Source organism: Melanotaenia boesemani, chromosome 17, assembly GCF_017639745.1.
Source record: "Melanotaenia boesemani isolate fMelBoe1 chromosome 17, fMelBoe1.pri, whole genome shotgun sequence".
Lineage (NCBI taxonomy): Eukaryota > Metazoa > Chordata > Actinopteri > Atheriniformes > Melanotaeniidae > Melanotaenia > Melanotaenia boesemani.
Window position 1 is genome coordinate 17,571,640 of NC_055698.1, and position 19,902 is coordinate 17,591,541.

At 39.6% G+C, this 19,902-nt stretch overlaps 2 protein-coding genes across 4 annotated transcripts in view; one reads left to right on the forward strand and one right to left on the reverse strand.

Annotated features, from left to right (window-relative positions):
* atxn1a (ataxin 1a) overlaps nucleotides 1-7,666 on the forward strand; it is a 101,038-nt gene extending 93,372 nt beyond the window's left edge. For all 3 annotated transcript variants that reach the window (XM_042011401.1, XM_042011403.1, XM_042011402.1), the window contains one exon: nucleotides 4,119-7,666. In XM_042011401.1, the coding sequence (XP_041867335.1) occupies nucleotides 4,119-4,721 (603 nt within the window). In that variant the 3' untranslated portion in view covers nucleotides 4,722-7,666. The remainder of the gene's footprint in view (nucleotides 1-4,118) is intronic.
* Nucleotides 7,667-11,609: 3,943 nt separating this feature from the next.
* Nucleotides 11,610-18,708, reverse strand: gmpr (guanosine monophosphate reductase). Its single transcript, XM_042011293.1, has 9 exons — nucleotides 18,249-18,708; nucleotides 16,015-16,134; nucleotides 15,791-15,874; nucleotides 15,508-15,681; nucleotides 15,349-15,430; nucleotides 14,934-15,040; nucleotides 14,555-14,597; nucleotides 14,315-14,474; nucleotides 11,610-13,003 (listed from the first exon to the last, which is right to left on the reverse strand). The coding sequence occupies exons 1-9, from the start codon at nucleotides 18,333-18,335 to the stop codon at nucleotides 12,823-12,825; spliced, it is 1,038 nt and encodes a 345-aa protein (XP_041867227.1). The 5' UTR covers nucleotides 18,336-18,708; the 3' UTR covers nucleotides 11,610-12,822.
* Nucleotides 18,709-19,902: the final 1,194 nt, after the last annotated feature.

Sequence of the window (19,902 nt, forward strand, 5' to 3'; positions counted from 1 at the left end):
TTGATAAGGTATTTAAAGTATTCCCTCCACCAACTCACAAAGTCCCGAGTCAAGGTCAGCAGCCCCCCATCCCCACTGTACACAGTGTTGATGGAGCACTGCTTCCCCCTTCTGAGCCACCGGATGGTGGACCAGAATCTCCTCTAAGCCGTCCAGAAGTTGTTCTCCATGGCCTCTCCAAACTCATCCTGTGCCCGAGTTTTTGCTGTAGCGACCGCCGAAGCTGCGTTCCGTGACAGACACCGACGGCCACAGCTCCAGTTGACCACCTCAACACAGACTCGGACTCAGTGTCCCCCGCCTCTCCCGGGACGTGGTTGAAGCTCTGCTGGAGATGGGAGTTGAAACTCTTTCTGACAGGGGATTCCACCAGATGTTCCCAGGAGACCCTCACAACACCCTTGGGTCTGCTAGGCCTGACAGGCATCCTCCCCCACCATCTGAGCAAACTCACCACCAGGTGGTGATCAGTTGACAGCTCTGCCCCTCTCTTCACCCGAGTGTCCAAGATACTGTATGTGGCCACAAGTTCAATGATACAACAAAGTCAATCATCGAACTGCGGCCTAGAGTGTCCTGGTGCCAATTTCACATGTGGACACTCTTATGCCTGAACATGGTGTTTGTTATGGACAATCCATGATGAGCACAGAAGTCCAATAACAAAACACCACTCAGACTCAGATCAGGGGGGCCGTTCCTCCCAATCACGCCACTCCAGTTCTCACTATCATTACCCACGTGAGCATTGAGGTCCCCCAGCAGAACGATTAAGTCCCTGGAAGGAGTGCTCTCCATCACCTCTTCCAAGGACTCCAAAAAGGGTGGGTACTCTGAACTGCTGCTCAGTGCATAAGCACAAACAAGTCAGGACCCGCCCCGACCTCAACTTGTTGAAGTGTGTTTGACTTTGACACCCCTGCTCTTTCTGAAAGACCATTTAAATATCTTTTTTTGTTTTGTTAAAGTTCAGTGCAAAAAACAGTTTGTAAAAAAGTCATGCCAGAGAATCGTGATTTCAATTCTGAGCAAAAAAAAAAATCATGAATCACACCAACAATTAGTAACCAACTAATTTTTTATTTGTTTATCGTTTCTTTCAAAGAGGATGAAGTTTTTACCTTTATTGAATCTCTTGCACATATATGAGAAAAATTTACATTTTATTTCCAGTCTTTGTCACAGAAGTCTTCCTTTATCTAACTCATATCTGTCAGTAATTACTTAAGATTCTTTGCTTGAGTTAAATTGTTTTCTGTCTCTTATTTTTACAGCCTCTAAAAACACACTTACATACACACGGAAGCAGACTTTAAGCAGTCTTTGAGGCAAATCGCTGAAGCTTGTTAATCTATTTCATCTATCTATGCAATGGCTCGTCTGCCCACGCTGCACATCTCTAACCATCTCTTCTGCTCCCAGCTGCTCTTTGATACCGTACCCTACAAAAGCTCACCATCTTTCAAAGACTTGGCTTTCTCTCTCTTGTGCTCCCTTGTACTTCCAAAGAGGTGGTAGCAGCTTTGAGTCCACACTCACAAAAGTTACTCTGAGAAGTCAGAAATCATGTAATACACGGGAAAATTTTTGCTTAGTATTTACTTTGAGAGGGTGCTTGATACATCTTAAACCTGTATCATTCTTGACATTGTTTTCTTATATGCACACTTCCTCACTCCATTTTGTTTTTGTTCAACCCACCCTCACCTTTTTATCTCCATCGTTCCCCTTCACTTGCCTTTTCATCCTCTGTCCAATATTTTACATCATCCATCACTTCAATTAGTGTTCCTCATGTTTATTTTTTTCCTCACTTTGCCGATTATATCTGAAAGCCTCCGCTCCAACCATTATTCCTTTATTTTTTATAAATATTAATGTAGTCCCCAGTTAGTGTATTAAGTTCAGAATTGTATTAAAAACAGAATTAATATGCCTAGTCTTTCATGTTAAGTTACAGTGTTTATATTGCTGCCTGCATTATGTTCATGCATGTTTACCAAATCAGAGCAGCCAGCTCTTTGTCAGTGTTGTTAATGTTTACTTTAATCAGCACACAAACACAAAAAGGGGTGTATTTCTATACCCAAAGGTACAGCTCTCAGAAAAGTACTCTGTAGGGGGCAGAAATGGTCCCTCAGGAAAATGCAATGTACCGTTGTTTAACTGAAAAAGACACAAGTTAATCACAATCTCACAGTATAGGCAAATAGATGGACTAAACCTTTATGGTATTCTGGGCTGTGCTATCTTTCAGCAGCAACATGGTCCCTGGTTCAAATCTCAGCTTGTGGCTTCTCTGTCTGGAGAAGCCCATTTTTAGCATCTTGTGACAGTATCAATGGTCTTTTAAAACTTAAACTTGAACTAAAGCCTGGCCCCAATGCATTTCTGCTAATTTACTCAGAATGAGACCTTCATTCATGGGTTAGGTATCAAACTCTTTTAAATAACACAATGGAGGTAGTTCCTCCCATGGGATGAGCCAAGAGGTCAGGTACAGTGTGAGCTGCATGGTGGAGAGCTTGCTAAAAAAGCTGGCTCTATGGATGTATTATGTCAAATCTCTGGCAAGCAAGGTGTCTAAACTTTTAGGCAAGGTCAAGAGGTTCCAACTAGACAGTCAAGCTCGCCCTAACACACAGCTTTGGCGCCTTGAGAGGAATTGGACTCTCTTCCACTCTGGAGTTGCCCCCAGTGAGAAGTACCAAGTAGATGTGGGCATAGATATTGCCCCCCAGGTTTAGGTGTGTATGTTGGGGTTTACCCCGGTGGACAAGAGGGTAGCCTCCCTCTTTCCTTGGGTGGGGGGATGGGTCCTAAATGTCATTTGTACCTATACGTAAAATGGCAGAGTACCTACTCTTTTTGGAATCCCTGGAAGGGGTTGTGGAGGGAGTGTACTCCTGCTGGAGACTTCAATGCTCACATGGGCAATGACAGTGAGACTTGGAGGGGTGTGAATGGGAGCCCCCCTTGGCCCCCAACCACACCAAATTTGTCTTTAAGTTGTGAATTGCTGGTGTCTGGGCTCTTCCTTAGAAATAGGGTGAAAAGCTCAGTCATCCGGGAGGGGCTCAGTAGAGTCACTGCTCCTCTACAAGAGGAGCCAGATGAGTTGGCTTGGGCATCTGGTTAGGATGCTTTCTGGATATCTCATCTCCCTAGTGAGGTGTGTGGGCACATCCGACTGGGAGGAGGCCCTGGGGAAGGCCAAGACATGCTGGAGGGACTATCTCTCTCAGCTGACCTGGGAACACCCTGGGATTCCCCCGGATGAGCTGGAAAAAGTGGTCGGGGAGAGGAAAGTCTGGGCTTCTCTACCCTAGCTGCTGCCCCAGTGACCCAACTTCGGATCGGATAAGCGGTAGAAGATGGTTGGATGGAATTGTTGATTAACACCATAAATTTGTAATTAAAAAAATTTAAACTTTGTTGCAGATCATTTCATAAGTGACGTCTACAAGCTGACTTTTTGTAGTTACAAAAGAGGCCTCCTGCTGCCTGTCAGACAGAATGCAGGTTTAAGTCATGTTCATATTAACTTAATTTTTTTCAATTTAAAGCTACATTGGGTTTTTTTTGTATACAATGTATGGGTCTCTGGTCAACCTTATGACAGATATAATGCTGGCAGACTTGATGTACAAAGTGGTTTCACATTAAATACAGGCTTAGCATGTTAACATGCAAACATAAGTTGTAATGTCAGCAGTCATTGAAGCTGTTGAGATTACGTGATAGCTGTTTTCTTCACATTATGTTTATAAGTATAGTTAGTGGATTATGCTTTAAACAGTTTTTAAAGCTAGCAATAAGACAAAAATCTCATTTTAAAAACTTGATGTATGCACTTTAAAAGTAAATCCATGAAGTTTGAGAATATATTAAGGAAATCAAAATTAGAAAGAAAAGAGATGATAGAAGAGGCTGTTAACATAATGACCTTTAGTATCTACCTTGGATCAAATCACAAAATTAATTCTTTATTTCTCATATAATTTCATACCTTGGTTTATGTGCAGCTATTTTCGCAGACTTAGACTCTTAGACTGTCTTTCATGACAAGCCGACAGTGCTTTAATGTTTTTGTCTTTCCCCAATTCTTTCTCCTTTAGGTGAGTGTGGAAGTTTTGTTGGAGTACCCCTTCTTTGTCTTTGGCCAGGGCTGGTCTTCATGCTGTCCCGACAGAACCACCCAGCTTCTAGAGCTGCCTTGTTCCAAGCTTTCTGTTGGCGATGTTTGTATTTCCCTCACTCTCAAAAACCTGAGGAACGGATCTCTGAACAAGACTCAACTTCTAGAGCCAGCCACCTATACGTCTGTTCCATCCCCAAACCATGGGCACCTCAAACCCCCCAGAGCTGTCTTAGACGCTCCTCAGAGCTACAGTGGAGGAAACTCCAGGCACAGGGAGAGGGAGAATGGGATCAGTCAGCGAGGAAGCGGTGAAAGTGGGAATGGGAGTGGAGGAGGCCCCAATGTGGAAAATGGGGATGTCATGTTTGGGGAAAGAGGATCTGTTTCTAAAAGTCAGATTGCCAGCAACACAGACGCAGGCTCCAGTAAACTAGGAGGAAGGAAAAGAAGGTGGTCTGCCCCTGAGGGTCGAAAAGTGGAAAAATCAGAGGAGGAGCCACCTTTGACTCTGCCCAAACCTTCCTTCATCCCTCACGAGGTGAAAGTCAGCATTGAGGGAAGGTCAAATATTGGCAAATAAAAGCTAGCGGGACTGTTAATAACCCTCTGGGATTTTAAAAAGTATACACAACAAGATTTTACAGACAAAGAAAAAAATGCCCATGTTAATTTTTCATTTGTCTTGGTTTTATTTTCTGCTTTATTTTATTTTTATTTTTTTTTATCTTAAATACTGTACTGTGGGGGTAAATTTACCCTACAAGGTATCACCTTACATTAAGTCCATGTAGTTTATAACACATTTTTTATTAGTGGATTTAAAATTACACGAGCAATCAGTGCCGTTTTGGTTATTTTCATGAGATTACTTTCCGGTGAGGGATTTGTAAAGTGTGCTTGATGTTTATTGGTGGCTTTGTGGCTCACTGGCACAACACCAGATGGATCAGTTTGGCCGCTTACACATTAAGCGTTGTGTCAAGTCCTGTGCACTTTTAGCAAGGCTACCTGGACAAAAACATTTTTCCACCACCTTTAACCAAAATAGTGGCATAATGTCAGATAATCCTGAGCATGAAGGAATAATGGGTAAATCTTGGAGTGGGATTTGATAGAATATAACTATAAACTTATAGTGTCAGATGTCATCAGGTAACGCCAGTGTGCCACACAATAGAGAGGGAACAACACTCTGCTCAGTTTGATGGCAGTGGAGTCTTTACTTTCATCTGTAGCATTTTCATCTTTTTTTTTTTCTTTTTTCTTGAACTCCTCTTCTCCTAGCTTACCAGGTGGTTGCTTTAAATGATTGTCACAAGCCTTAATCAGGGTAATTTTTGTCCTCGATTGAGCCCAGGTGGTCAATGTTAATGTATAAATGTGAGATAACCTAACCTAATACATGCAAGTGCAAAACACACTGGGTTGGTGAGCTTCACTTTAGGAAAATGTTAAGAGGAAGGCTGTGTTCAATCCTCATAGCATTTGATGAATTACTTTATATTTTTTATCCAGAAAAGCTGCGTGAGAGGAACTGAAAGGAGCCTGCATGTCAGATCTGTGAGGGTCAGGATGTTTAAAAGCACTTAACACACCTGTCACACTCACCATACAGCCAACAGACTTTTGTTGTCTTTTTATTCACACAGTACTGTATGCTTTTAGATCATTTTTTTTTCTTTGACAGTGGAGGAACGTAGCAGCAGCACTTTGGAAAGGTGAAACTTCTGGAAAGAGATGAGGGTGTTGTTTGGTAATGTGAGAGCAGTTGTGCCATGGAATCACAAAGCAAGGGATGGATGTGACGGATATGAGATCATTTTCAGTTAGCAAAGGGTAAAGGAGAAAAAGACGTAGAGAAAATAAGTTAGAAATAAGCGCTACATGCTGTTTGTAAGCTTTGCAAAAGTATAGGGACAAGTATTGGAATGTGTGTTGACAGTTTAGGCTCTGGCTTAAAGATGAATACAGAAAAAAGCTTTGAAACATCCCATTGGTGTTCTGTACTGACCTGAGAGCTTAGAAAACTCATGCCACATAATTGTGAAGGTCATCTTATATTTGTAACGTATGTGTGCGTGCGTGCGTGTGTATGTGTGTGTGTGTATGTGTCCAAATACCCACACACATCTTTAACGTAGGCACAAAACAGTACAGACCATCTCTAATCTAATCCAATCTCGGTGACCTATGATATGCACTGTATTCGTCAATACACATTTAAATGACTGCAGATAGAAACATTTTGGTGCATGTTGTCTTACTGTAAAGACACTAGTGGGCTGACATTTGATTGGTGCACACTTCTGACAGTCCAGTTGTACTTAAAAGTGCTCTGCAGTATATTTGTGTATGGGTATGAGTATGTGTGTTTGTGTAGGAAAAAGATATAATCATTTGATATATACAGACAATATTAAATGTCCAGTGTTTCTACTTGGTGTCTTTACTTAAGAGAATCTTGCAATTTGCACATCAGGAGGAGGGAAGTAGTCAGAGACACGATTTTTGGCCCTGTCCTGAAACAAGCCCTAGATCACGTAAACACACTGGAGGAGACCAGGGTTTTTTTTTTCTTTTTCTTTCCTCAGCAGGCACTTAACACATTCAGAGCAAATGTTTCTACATCTGCTCACTTTAGGTCAAATTACATTAAGTTATTCAAACCCAAGCATGGCTATAGAGCAGAATTTTTAAATGTGCCTGCCTACTGGATTTAATCAAAGATGAACCGTTTCTAGTGTCGCTCAAGGAGTCTCCCTCCATGCAGTTGAAGCCGTAGTTGTCCACGGTGGAAGGTGTAGTTTGAACATGGCCTGTGCTCAGTCAGCTGGAAAACTGTATTGCTAAGATGTAGCAGTTACCTCAGCAGATGTGCTTGCTTGGTGAGTCAACAGATGAATTTTAATGCAGCAGAGTAAGAGGTTGAACTTGCTTAAAGGGTTTTATGTAAAGTCTTGTTCATTTTTTGAGCTGGTGTAATGTAACGTGGGGACTGCCCAATGATTCATTCTAAATATGATAAACAATTAACTGAAACATTTCAAACATTAAAAGATAAGAAAAGAAATGAGTGTTACATCAGAAGTAATGTCTTTTATTTAATAAATATTTCTCATATGCTGCATCTTATGAGCATGTGAAATCAGCATGTACAGGTTGCTGACCCTGAAGTGTTCATAAGGAGACGGTTGCCTCCTGCAGGCATATCTGTTGAGCATGATCTGTTTCTTCTCAGCCTCCACATTTAGCTGTTTTATGGCTTTCATCACCTGCTTCTAAGACACGTATCATTCATATTTTCATCCCACTGATAATAAAAACACATCAAATTGGAGGGATACAAAATACGTGAACGATGTTTCAGGTGGTGGGAGTTTACCAGGGTGGTGACATGATGGATATGTACTCAAATAGAGGAGAAATGGGTGGAAAGATGCAGAGGGGGAGGGAATAAGAAGACCCCAAATGAGATTTGAAAATGCTTTATTTTTTATAATAAACAGGGTTGTCAGATCAACGCCACCACAGTAGTGCTTTTTTTCATTTCCTCCTTTTCTTAGTGAAACAGTATGTTTATGAGAACAATAAATAGCAGTAAGTGTGCATGTTAGGCAGTCTGTGTGCGTAAGAATGTTTTTGTAAATGTTTGTACGTGTCTTTTTTTTTCTTTGACTATCCCTTTCGCTGAGAAATAAAAAAAAACAACCACAACATCAAAGCAAACCTGTCACCCACTTAAACTGTACAAAACTTTGCTGTTAATCAGGTAAAACATAAACAAGTAATTATGCCAAAGCCAAGTTTTGATGTTGCTTTGGTTACATTAGAAAGCAATAGAACAATCATATTCAGGCACTCTCCGTGTATATGAGTGAAAAAACTCTGCAATAAACATTAAATAATAATTCTCCAGCATTGCAACCAAACAACTCTCTTCCTATAGAAAAAAATACAATTTTGTCTACACCTGAAAATAGTTTTAGAAGCTAATATATCTGAACTTGCTTCAGCCTGCACTTCCCCCTTATCATCAAGTACATTTCAACTGTCACAAAATGCAGTTGCACCAATTGCTAGTTTTCAGGGAAGTCTCATATATGCAGTAACAGAACATAACCCCCAAACCTCCTCTGTACCTGCTGGATAGTCACAAACACTGTTGCTAAGCTGAAGGTGAGCATGCGTCACATGCACCTGAAGAATAACCAGCAGGCGTTCTGACTCCGCCCAGCTCTGCCTCGTTGCCACGACTCCATAGTGACCTCGTTAACTCTGTTTCAGGTACCCAATCATAGCCAGCCAGCCTCACAAGCACCTCCTCCTGAGGCGAAGCAATCGATTAACCCTTAACAACCGTTAGCTACCTTTCAGTGAGGCCTGGACCGCCTGTGATTACATGTGATAACACAAACCAATCTGACATGTAGAAATATTTAGAATACAGGAGAGGGAGCTGTAAGGTTTCAACATTTTTGGGGGAGGGGTTATTGTTGATTGTTTGATTTTAAGTTTACCCTTTTCATCCCCCTTGAAAAATAACATAATGTGCAATACTTAGATTTTGTCTCCCCCCCACACCTTATCTGTGCCAAGTGTATGTAGCATAGTCCGACTCCAATGTCTCACCCTTCTTCAAGGTTTTTGTATTTTGTTGTGTCAAATCAGTGAAGCAAGTCAGGATGTTTTTGAAGAGAAACAAAACATCAAGTGTCCCTGTACGTCTGTTTCCCTTCTTACCGTGCGGCCTTCCTTCAATTTTTGTGTATCTGCACCATGTGACGAGTTTAATGTGTGTTCTAACACCGACGAGTGTGTTAAAGTGTGTGTGAGTGTGTATGTGTGTGTAGTGGGGTGTTTTCTCTTCGAATTGTCTGTGAGATCATAAACCCTGACCCTCAACGGTTCACGGTGAGACCCACAGGAAAAAGAAACCTCATTGCTAGTGGGGACCACTTTTTGTAAAAAAGAAAAACAGAAAAAACAAACAAAAAAATAAAATAAAATAAAAACAACCAACCAACAGAGATGCACATGTAAGTAGATGTAAAAGACTTGATAATGTTTCAGCACTTTCTAATCCTAGGACGGGCTCGGTCTAACCCTCTGTCTCTGTCCGATACCCGTCCTGGGGGGTAACATTCATTCAGAATAGACAGAAAGAATGAGAATGGAAAAAAAAAGGGTGAACACTGATGACAAAGAGAGATGGCTCAAGTTTTTGCACATCACCTTGCCGTAACCTTGTGTTTATATCTGTCTGTGTTCCATCTCACTTGGCGCCCGGCGTGTTCTTGGGTCCAACGGGCCGAGGTGTTAGGTGAATCCTTGGTTCTGTTCTTCTATGAAAACCCTTCCTCATGGAAAGCATCCATTCTTTTGTTCTGAGAAGGTTTGTTATGAAATCTTTTTCCACCCTGCACCCAACCAGGCTGGGTTATTATTATTTGGTTTCTTTGTGCTCTCATTTTGAGTTCTAATTTGGCAGAAGGGTTTGACAGCTTGGTTTGGTGATGTGGTGTGAAAACAGTGCGTTCAAACCTTTGCTTTGTTTGCATTATCTTTGATGCAGGAGCTTTTTCCGTTTTTGGTCTCCTTGTAGCACTCATAATGTCAGGGGACTTAAAACTATGTAGAGAATGTGTCATTGTTGAGTTTTTATGACAAGCTTCCTCACTGGAGGAACACTGCTTATGTCATCCTTTCTTTTTTTTTTTTTTTCTTTTTTAAATTGGCTTCTTGCACAACTTGACAAATAAAATGAATGTTGGTGTGTGAGCTTTGACTTTTTGATCAGTAAAAAAAAGGCATGTGTGCTCCTTGTTTCCTGATGTTTGTACTTTTATTTTTGCAAAAAGTATGTTTGTTTTTTTTTTTTGGCACTTTGTTGTGTTTTAAAAGTGAATAGAATTCGATCAGGATTCCACTTTTTTTCATTAATTATGTTTTCTTTTTTTGTATGATGTCTCGTCAATGTCCATAGCGCTGGATAACCAACTCAGGCAGAAAAAAAAAAAAAAAAAAAAAAAAATGTGTAGAAGCCCATATAAGAGTTTAGTTTCACCCCAATCAATTTACATAGTGGGCTGTTTAAATTCGGGTCATACAGTATGTAAATTTATTACATATAATTTGATATTTGAGTTCATTTAATAATTAACTAATGTCATTTTTGACGGTTAACTATATTATTATTATGATATTATGTGTATGATGCTGGAGGTGGCTTGGATTTCTCTTGGGCGTACTAAACGTCACTGGTCAGCCTCTTGTACAAGGCGACAAACACTTTCAGCAGGGGACAGGCTGTTTGCTTCCTGACCTCTGACCGTGCCCACTGCCACAGAAGGGGTGGAGCTTATCTGTCAATGTCAGCTGATTCCTCCCCCTGTTTTGAACTCAGAGCCCTGAGGCTTGCAACCAGTCTGTCTAGATGTCTCAGCGAACCTGCTACACCAAGAACTAAACTGAAACTTTACTGGCCTATAAGAAGGTGGCAGAGAAGCAAGCATCAACTGCAGACCTACACGGACAGTCCAGCCTGCAGTGGGCCATAGCAGATCCCAGCAAACTTGTTTGTACTATATTGTACTCACCAAGTCCCTGTGTTTCACTACCCTTGTCCTCTATAGCAATGGAAAAACCCTGTTGGTGTATGTATTTGACATCTGTACAAATGCACCTCTTTGAAAAAGAAAATGAAACCTTGACATATCTGGAATAAATGGATATATTGTGTCGTTATTTGAATATCAGCACAGTTATATACACAAACAGTGTATTAATCCAAAGTCCTGCATTTAAGGCTTACTAAGCATATAAGGTGTATATCAGGCACTTATGTACAGTGAAGTCCCCTCTTTTGAGCTGGCTGAATAAAATATAACGGTTGATAGCGCCCACTAGTGTATGATAGGCTGCAGGACATGCCACGTTTTCTGAAGTAATACAAAGAAACGATGCAGCGCTAATCATCTCTGTTGGGAATATATTTAATAAGCGGGCAAGCAATGGACACTGCAATTTTTAGGCCAATAATTTAACATTTCCTTCCACATCTCATTTGCACTACATGCTCAGCTAAATAACTCAGAGTAAATAAACAGCTAATCAGCAGTATCTCAGAAATTATTTGTGTCCATCCAAGTTTTATTTCTGCAGTTTGTTTCAATGCTGGGTAAATGTAGAAGGTGTCATTGTTTTTTATTTTATTTTGAATAATTCCTGATTCTTCATTAATAATAATAATTAAAAAAACAATCAACTGCTACTTAAAAAGCTTTTTTATAGATAAGACCAGTTTTAAACTTCAACTCAGTTCATCTCAAATAACAGCATCTGGCATCTTGATTATGTAATATTTATGTATTTCTCCCAAGTTTTTATAAAGCCATATTTTAAAATATTTTTTTATTTAACTTGTTTATCTTCCAGGCAGGTTGAGGCTACAGTTCTTGCTATTGGTTGTTTCAGGTTTGCTACAAAGCTGCAGAAGTTCACATGTTGGTCTCTTAGTCTAAATTAAACGACCTGGAAAATACCTCGTAATTCTAATTTAGTCGAAATTCCAAGTTGGCAGTGTGACATAAAATGGTTTTGATGGAAAATCAAAACTCAAAAAGGCCAAAAGCAAATAGATTTACAGTTTATTGTCCATAAAGAGATTACCTCCATGTTCCATTTTCACTCCACTAAACAGTGAACCTGCAATGTTTAAAGTGCAGTATGCACCTCAGGTTAGAGATTTTGTTTCATAGTGTTAGTTAAAGGAGCCAACTTCTTGAAATTTTATATATCCTTTGAAAAAGGCACAATCTTTAGAACTCTTGATTTAAAATGTCAGGCACAGCGGAAGCAGGGAGCATGACTCAGAGGTGACTTTACCAAACCAGCTGTATCTTAAACATACCAAATACTTTAATCCAGAAGTGTTTATCCTCATCATAGAAACATTTTAACCCAAAAAACATGTCCACACAGATGCAAACACTCAAAGGTTTTGTCTCCAGGAATGTCATTGCAGATGTTGGAGAAGCTTCACTGAATGAGGAAAACCACTGACGAAAAAGCGAGCAGGGATTCTGCATGCCATTTATTATATTATTTCCTTAAAGAAAGTTAAAGGGTGGCGTCTCTTCATCTTGCATATTGACTTGCATATTCAAACTAATGACTTCCCTCCACCTGATGAGTGTGTTTCCATGATATGTAACTTTCACATTTTTTTAATTAATGAGGAAATGCCCAGACAACTATATACCATACACAGGAATTAAAGGGTTGAAAGATCTGAACTGTGATATACATTCACACTCCAGGACCAGGTTCTTTTATTCAACTTCCCAGAACTGGGACACTATTACCTAGATGGTTATTACTTATGCATATTCCCATCCAAAACCCTAATAAATGCCTGATTACAACACTTATTTATAGTGTCTTTAAGCATGTAAACGCATTTGTTATGAGGTTAAGTAGACTCGGAGAATGCATGTTAAATTCAGAGTTTACAAGTTTTCTGACAGCAGACATCCTGAGAGAAACAGGTTTTTTTTTTTTATCAAGTGTTCTTACACTACTCAGTACTATTATTTTACATGTGGACTCTGCATAAGCATGCACTCTACGTATGACGCCACCAACATGTGTGTTTGTGTGTGTATCAGGAGGGATATTCCCTCCTAAGTGAACATTTGGCTAGCCTGTTGCGTAACACGAATAAAGGTGGTTCTCCGGCTCAGCTCTTTGAGTTTGGCTGCACCCACGTAGGTGCAAGTGGAACGGAGTCCTCCCAGCACGTCACGGATGGTGTTTTCTACATCACCTCTGTAGGGAACCTCCACTGTCCTCCCTTCAGATGCCCTGAGAGCCGAGAGAGAAAAGTGTGAAAACAAAGAATATTTTTTATAAAGAAGATATTCAATTTATTGTATGATGTTAGAATGTGCCTAAAATTCATTTCAACCTTTAAAAGGTGAACTTAATTAGACCTTCTCTAAACTTTTAAATACACATGCATAACTTTTCAGTGTTTAGGTACTTAGTGCATAACATGCTGTTGTCTGAAGTGTCTGAATCTTACCATGAGTATTAAAATGAATATTCTACATTCATGAAATAATACCAGTGTGAATTTCAACCAGAAGTTGATTATCTTTCATTTTCAACTTTTTGTGATTAGTGTATTTATCTCCCATACCTGAATTATAAAAGCCAAATGAAGTGATGCTGTAAACAATATAATTAACTGATTTATATGTCATGATTTTACAGTGGTTACTGATCAAATTTTGTGCTTTACAAAAACATGCCTTTTAAATCAGAAAAATGTCTGTGTACAGTTTATGTATCGTCAGAGGTGCCACAAAGTGAACTAGCAAAATTTTGCTAGTTCACTTTGTGGTTAATTAGATTCATGTAGATATCTTTTTTAAAAACAATTTTGTTTAATCAGGCAATTTTTTTAAAAACATTGGCAACTTCTAAATTTTTTGTTCATGTATTTTGTTGAAAATGGAGTTTGCATCAGTTCTTTTTGCAACAGCAGCATTTCAGATTGTCAGCTTTTCTTTGTTTGAGTCTTTGCTGTGCTATTGATTGCATGCCTTATTTTTTTTTTTTTATGCGTTACCACATTTCAGTCTGAAATTACTTGGTAATCTTTGGTAATCAGCTCCACTGTATGACTGAACCCCACCATGAAGCTACTATTTTATTTTACTTGCTTTTTAGACCTATAAATATCATTTACTGCATTCTTAAAAGATTCTACTCTCCTTTTACAACTCCTCTAAACATTATCCAATAAAAAATGTGACTTCTCTATAACACTCATTGTCTTGCTTGTTTCACAAATCGAGCCCTACTTAGCGTGCAGAATATGGCACAGTCTGAAACCACCAATTCAGATTGTTGCAGATCAGATGAAACCTTTTCAGATGTCTTGTATGTTTCATGTATTCAGTTCAAGATCTATAATAACCAACCCATAGAAATAGTTATATTTTTTTTATTTATTAATTTTCTAACACATCTTCCATTGATTATTCGGGTCATATGAACTACAGCCTAAACTTGTAACTAGAAGGCCTTGATGTCATTTTAATTTTGTTATGTAAAATATCTGGATTATAAAAAACTGGACGCAAAGTGATGCATCATTGGATCTCTCACCTGTACTCTGCAACTCCCCCCACATATTTCTTCATGGCTGTGTCAGAGCTCATTCCATAGAAAAGTTTGTACTTCTTGCCGTTCTTCTCAATGACTTCCCCAGAGCACTGGTCATGGCCTGCAAGCATCCCTCCCATCATTACAAAGTCAGCCCCAGCACCTAAGGAGCAAAGTTAAGATAAAGGTAGTGGTTAGTTGTGTAGGATACCTCAGCAGCATGAAGAAGCAATAATTACTTACCAAAGGCTTTTGCTACATCTCCTGGGCAACTGCAGCCACCATCCTGAAGAGCAAATTACACAAGAGTGAGATTTTATTCCATCAGCTTTGGAAGACTGAGGCCGCCCACTGCTGGTTCCAAGCTCCTATTACTGTTATTATAATGTACACGACACTGGAAACTGTACGCTACAGTTCTTCTTCTTCACTATATTTCAGCAGATACAGTTTTCCTCAAAACTCTTTTATCCTTTAAACTCATGATTATTTTGTAATCCATACAAAGAAAGTAACTTCTCTTTATTATTAGTGAGCATGTTTTACTCTCATTTTTAACATAATAACTATGCCGATCTACCTTCACATTTCTTATGAAGTTTGTAAATTAATGTGAGCTTACAGAGATAATGTGTCCTTTGAGTCCATGGGCTGAGTCTGCACACTCTATGACAGCACTGAGTTGTGGGTAACCCACTCCAGTCTTGATCCTTGTCGTACAAACAGATCCTGCAACACACAACTCGTAGAGTTATGAATTCAAGCCCATCTGTACTGCACTGTTAGCCTCAAGAACCTGCCATCTTTTGAACCTGAGTGATGCGACTACTTTATTAAGAGCAATAAACATCACCCTTTGAAGAAATTGTATTCTTATTGTATTCAGAGAATAATATACACTATGACTCTTTGAGGTGTAAATCAGTTAGACTGCCTCATTGGCTTGTGTTTATTAGTCACCTAGTACTTGAATGTGGAGCTCATTCAGTTCTGTGTTGATTTAGACTCTTCAGACACACTCAGACAGTTGTACCCACCTGGCCCAATGCCCACTTTGATTATGTCAGCCCCAGACAGGATGAGCTCCTCCACCATCTCCCCCGTTACCACGTTTCCAGCCTGCAATGCAGACAGCATTAACACAAGCTAAATGATTCACAAAACCCTGCAAGTGGGGGTCGGGGTGTCTTTCTTACCATGATTGTATGTTTGGGAAACTTTTCTCTCACTGTCTTGACAAACTCCACAAAGTACTCAGAGTAACCATTGGCCACATCCAGACAGATGTATTTGAGGGCAGGGACTGCCTCCAAGATGGCACACAGTTTCTCCAGATCTGCACTGCTGCTCCCTGAGCTAGCAGCTATATGCTGTATAGAAAGAGAAATACCTCCTTTCAGAGAATGAAAAATGTATTTAATTGTGTTACTCTGGCTTAGTAGGAACAAACCACTCTGAAAGAAAGCCTGCCAATCTTACCTCTAAACATTCTGGATGAGAAGCAGCAAAGTTTTTCCAGTCTTCAAGAGAATAGTGTTTATGAATAGCTGTGAAGAGAGTGTGCTACAGATGGGGAAAAAAAAGCCATGAATAGTTAAACTCGGTTTTGGTATTTGAAGCATATTTTACAAATGGTATTTCTATTGTTAACATCTTGTGGTTTCCTGTCCCCAACATGATTATGTTGTATAATTTTCACTCACTTTACTGAGAACTTGTGCCATCTCAAACGTCCCTGTGGTGTCCATGTTTGCAGCAATGATGGGGATGCCAGTGTAGGTCTGTTTGGAGTTGCGGAATGTAAATGTCCTCTGAAGATCCACCTGATGAACAAGAGATTTATGTTTTTCCAAAACTAACAGAAGGACATTGCAGATTCTCTTTGCAGCTCATGTTCTGGGTCTGCATGTTTGCAGCGAGGATGCACTAAATCATTTAGATCTAATGGTTAGCTTAGTGCTGCTTTCTGTAATGTGATAAGCTACATGAAACAAGCAGAGCTCATTGTGACACATGAGCAGCTCACTTAGCAGAAAGTTTGTCTGTACTCAGGATCTGGCTGAACACATATGCAATAAGTCACACCCTTGTTCCATTTAATGTACACAGTGTTTGCTGCTGCATCTTAGGACTGGCATATCTCATGTCAGCTAATGTTAGCCCCTATAAGCAAACTAGCTTGTTCTCATGACTATCAGATTTTTTTAACGAGCCAAAGAAGAGATGGTTGGATGAAAGTTTAAAAAAATATATCAAGTGTTTAAAACTATGTCATCCTTTTAGCTGCTGCTGAATGCTTGTTGTTGAGCTGAGCCAGGATGTTTACATGTAAAACTGATCCAGCTATAGAGATTGATTAACAGTAAGTAAGTAATGAAAGAAGTAGTTTTAAAGACACTGTCAAGAGGGAGTTGCATCCAGATCAGCTATTCAATTTTCCTGCTGTAGCAAATGAATATTGGCTTTTTTGTTTGTTTGGCACAACATGCTGTTTCAAGATCGTATCTTTACTCCCTGTCTGTAGTCGCCAGTAAACAATGACAAAGCATGACAGATGATCTAGTGGGTTCAATTTTAAACTGCATTCAAAACTTCAGCTGAAAACTGGACCATCAGAAATAATGAAATGGCAAGACAAACAAATTATGAACCGACAGCTTTTGTAAGCTGTGGATACATCACATCTGTATTTATTCATTTGAAAGAATATGAAAAATTATAACAAAACAGGTTTTCTTTGGAGTTATATTCTCAAAACGTCTGGCTACGTTCACACAGATGAACACAACAGTGCGAAGACTGAACACTATTATTGTCATCTTTACTTGCCTGCAGCCGCTTTTTATTTTGACATAAAAATCAATCTGACAAATGGAATCATTGTTTATGGTTTTAATCCAACTCCACAACAACAACTGAGGGGGTTATATGAGGGACTGTACTTTAAATTGTGATGGTATGGCCATCCCCATTAGGATTAGGTTCTCTAAGTGGACCCAACTGATGTAGGCCCGATGACCCCCTATAGAATAACAGGGAGTGAAGAGCTCAGGTTTTTTCTTTCGCTTGTTTCCTGTCTGTATATACATGTAATGTTACAGTACACTCATATCTATGTGACATATGGTATGTGCTCTGGTTGCCTTGTAACACACACAGTCCTATTTTTAAATAGTGTTTCTGAGAAGTCTCTTGTGCCTCATATTTATTACTACCTCTCAGATGCCAACTCCCACCCACTTCCACTTTCCACTCTAGATTCAATGCCACCAATCTACTATCATGGTGTTGGGTCAGAACCTCCACACCCACACTAGTGACGAATTACTAAGCTTATCAAGTTAAAGGGGTAAACAACCAAGATAGTGTTGTTTTGCTCCACACAGTCAACTTTGAATTATTAGACATAATATAATATTCTAACTAGCTTTAAAATGCAATAATCAAAAGTTTATTACCCTGATCTATCTCTCTATATATTTTTTTCTTAATACTGAGTTGTTGTTTGTAGCTTCTGTTTAGGTGTGTAGCTTTGTTTTCTGTCACCTTTAAGAAGGTCATGTCACTGTTACATGGCCTATGCTTACCAAACAACAAAGACAGTGTACACCTGATAGCTTAGAGGGAAAAAAAGCTAATGAATTGAGGCAGAAATATAGAATTACACTGCTAATCTCAGAGATCTTTTCAAGAATATAGGCTTAAAGGTCATTGCTGTAAGTATTTTATTCTCCAGCTTTAGACATTATTATATGAGTGTGAGCAGGCCTTAAAATGCTCCCCTCACCCTGCACTTTGTAACTAGTTAACAGACTTATGTTGAGTCACCCATCATGGATGAATTTAAGTAAACTTAACACACTCCTGAGAATGAAACTGTTTCCAAGTGTAGCTGCTGAATAACATAATCTGAATGCAGGTAATTAACAGTACTGACCTCTGAGCGACTCTTCAGGCTGCTCCTCTTGGGTCTGAAAAGGACATCTTTAAAGTCCAGCTTGAGGTCTGCATCTACTCGAGGCATCTTGGATGCCCAGAACACTGATGACCAGGTTGAGGATGATGAGAATGCGGAGGAGACTCCCCTGAGGAAGAGTGTAGCAGCAGTGGTGGTCGCTGGTCCCAAGCCCCAACCACCAAACCCGAACCTGCAGGCGGCCAGCGTATTTATAGCAAAGGGGGACCCAGCCCAGTTCTGGCCCCCATGGCTTTATTTGGGCCTGGACTCTCTCCCTCCCACTTTCTCTTAAGCCCCCTTCCTCTCTGTCTCCCTCCTCTCCTCCAGCCTCAGCTCACTCCCCTCTCTCCTCCAGCAGAGTGGCAGGAGCAGCGGTGACTGAGCTGGTCTGGCTGTCCCATCTGCTGACGCACAGGCACATCCACTCTGGTGCACTCAGACACAGTAAGCACTGCAGTGGCTTCTGTGCTGCAGTGCTAAAGAGCACACCTGCTGTCCAGCAGGGGGATTACGCCTCCTGCTGCTGGAAGACAGACAGAAGGATGAAAGAAAAACAGACTGAGACAAACTAAAATGAGAAATTCACTAGTTTTTTTTAACATGTAATCCTTTATTTATTCATACCTTGTGCTTTCTTTCAATTCATTTTCTTCTGTAGATCTGCTTTTTGTTGTTGTGGTTTTATACTTTTTTCCCCACTATCCTCTTCATAAAAAAAATTGGGATGCTGAAATTTGAAAATCATTCAAACATCAAATTTGATAGTAAATTACAGAAAAACGTCAATTGTTCAAACTGAGAAATAGTGCCAGAAATAAAGGTGGGGAGGAAGTAGTTACTTGGTGAAAGACTGTAAAAAAACAGTTTACAATTTTTTCTCAAAATGAAAAAATTCAAATATAAAGATTTTATCATCCATGGTCGGGAGTCTTCGCATCTATCTTTGAATTTTAAGAATCTGAAAATGTCTTATAAGGAATAAGACTGGGAAATAAAAATCTTTTTGTGGACAACGGCAAAAGAAAAACCATCTCTGAATAAGACTTAGAACACCGTTATAGGTTCATCTTGTAAGTCTTTTTGGAAATCGTGAACGCTGTGACCTGTGAAGAAAACGAGGAAGCGTCTGACTTGTGCTAAACGTTCACTGCCAGCTAGATTTTTTCTTTCTGAGCTTCGCTATTTCAGCAGAACGTGCCAATCTAAATTCATACACAAAGCAAAAATGGGAAATTAGTTAACTTTTAAAACTATGCTAAACATTGACTGGGACTTGTTAAGAGAAAAAGTGATGAAGATAGTAGTAACAGTGGTCTATCCATCCACATATGTTCCAATCCAGAGTTACTAGGGAGTTACAATCAGGACAGAGGCAGGGTATTTGGATTGTCATCATTTAAGAGGAAATTATAGTAACTGAGTTTCATAAACCACTTTTTGTATTATTGAAAGCTTCTGAATGACACAGATATGAAATAATAGACAATTACAGCTATGTCTGATTGATATAAATATAAATATAAATTCTTAAAACACCCAACAAAGGTTGTAATGCCATCACCTTTCATTTGCAGGAGAGCCATTGTTGTATCATCATACTCTGCGAGGTTGTTTCAGTCAGTGTATTTAGGCT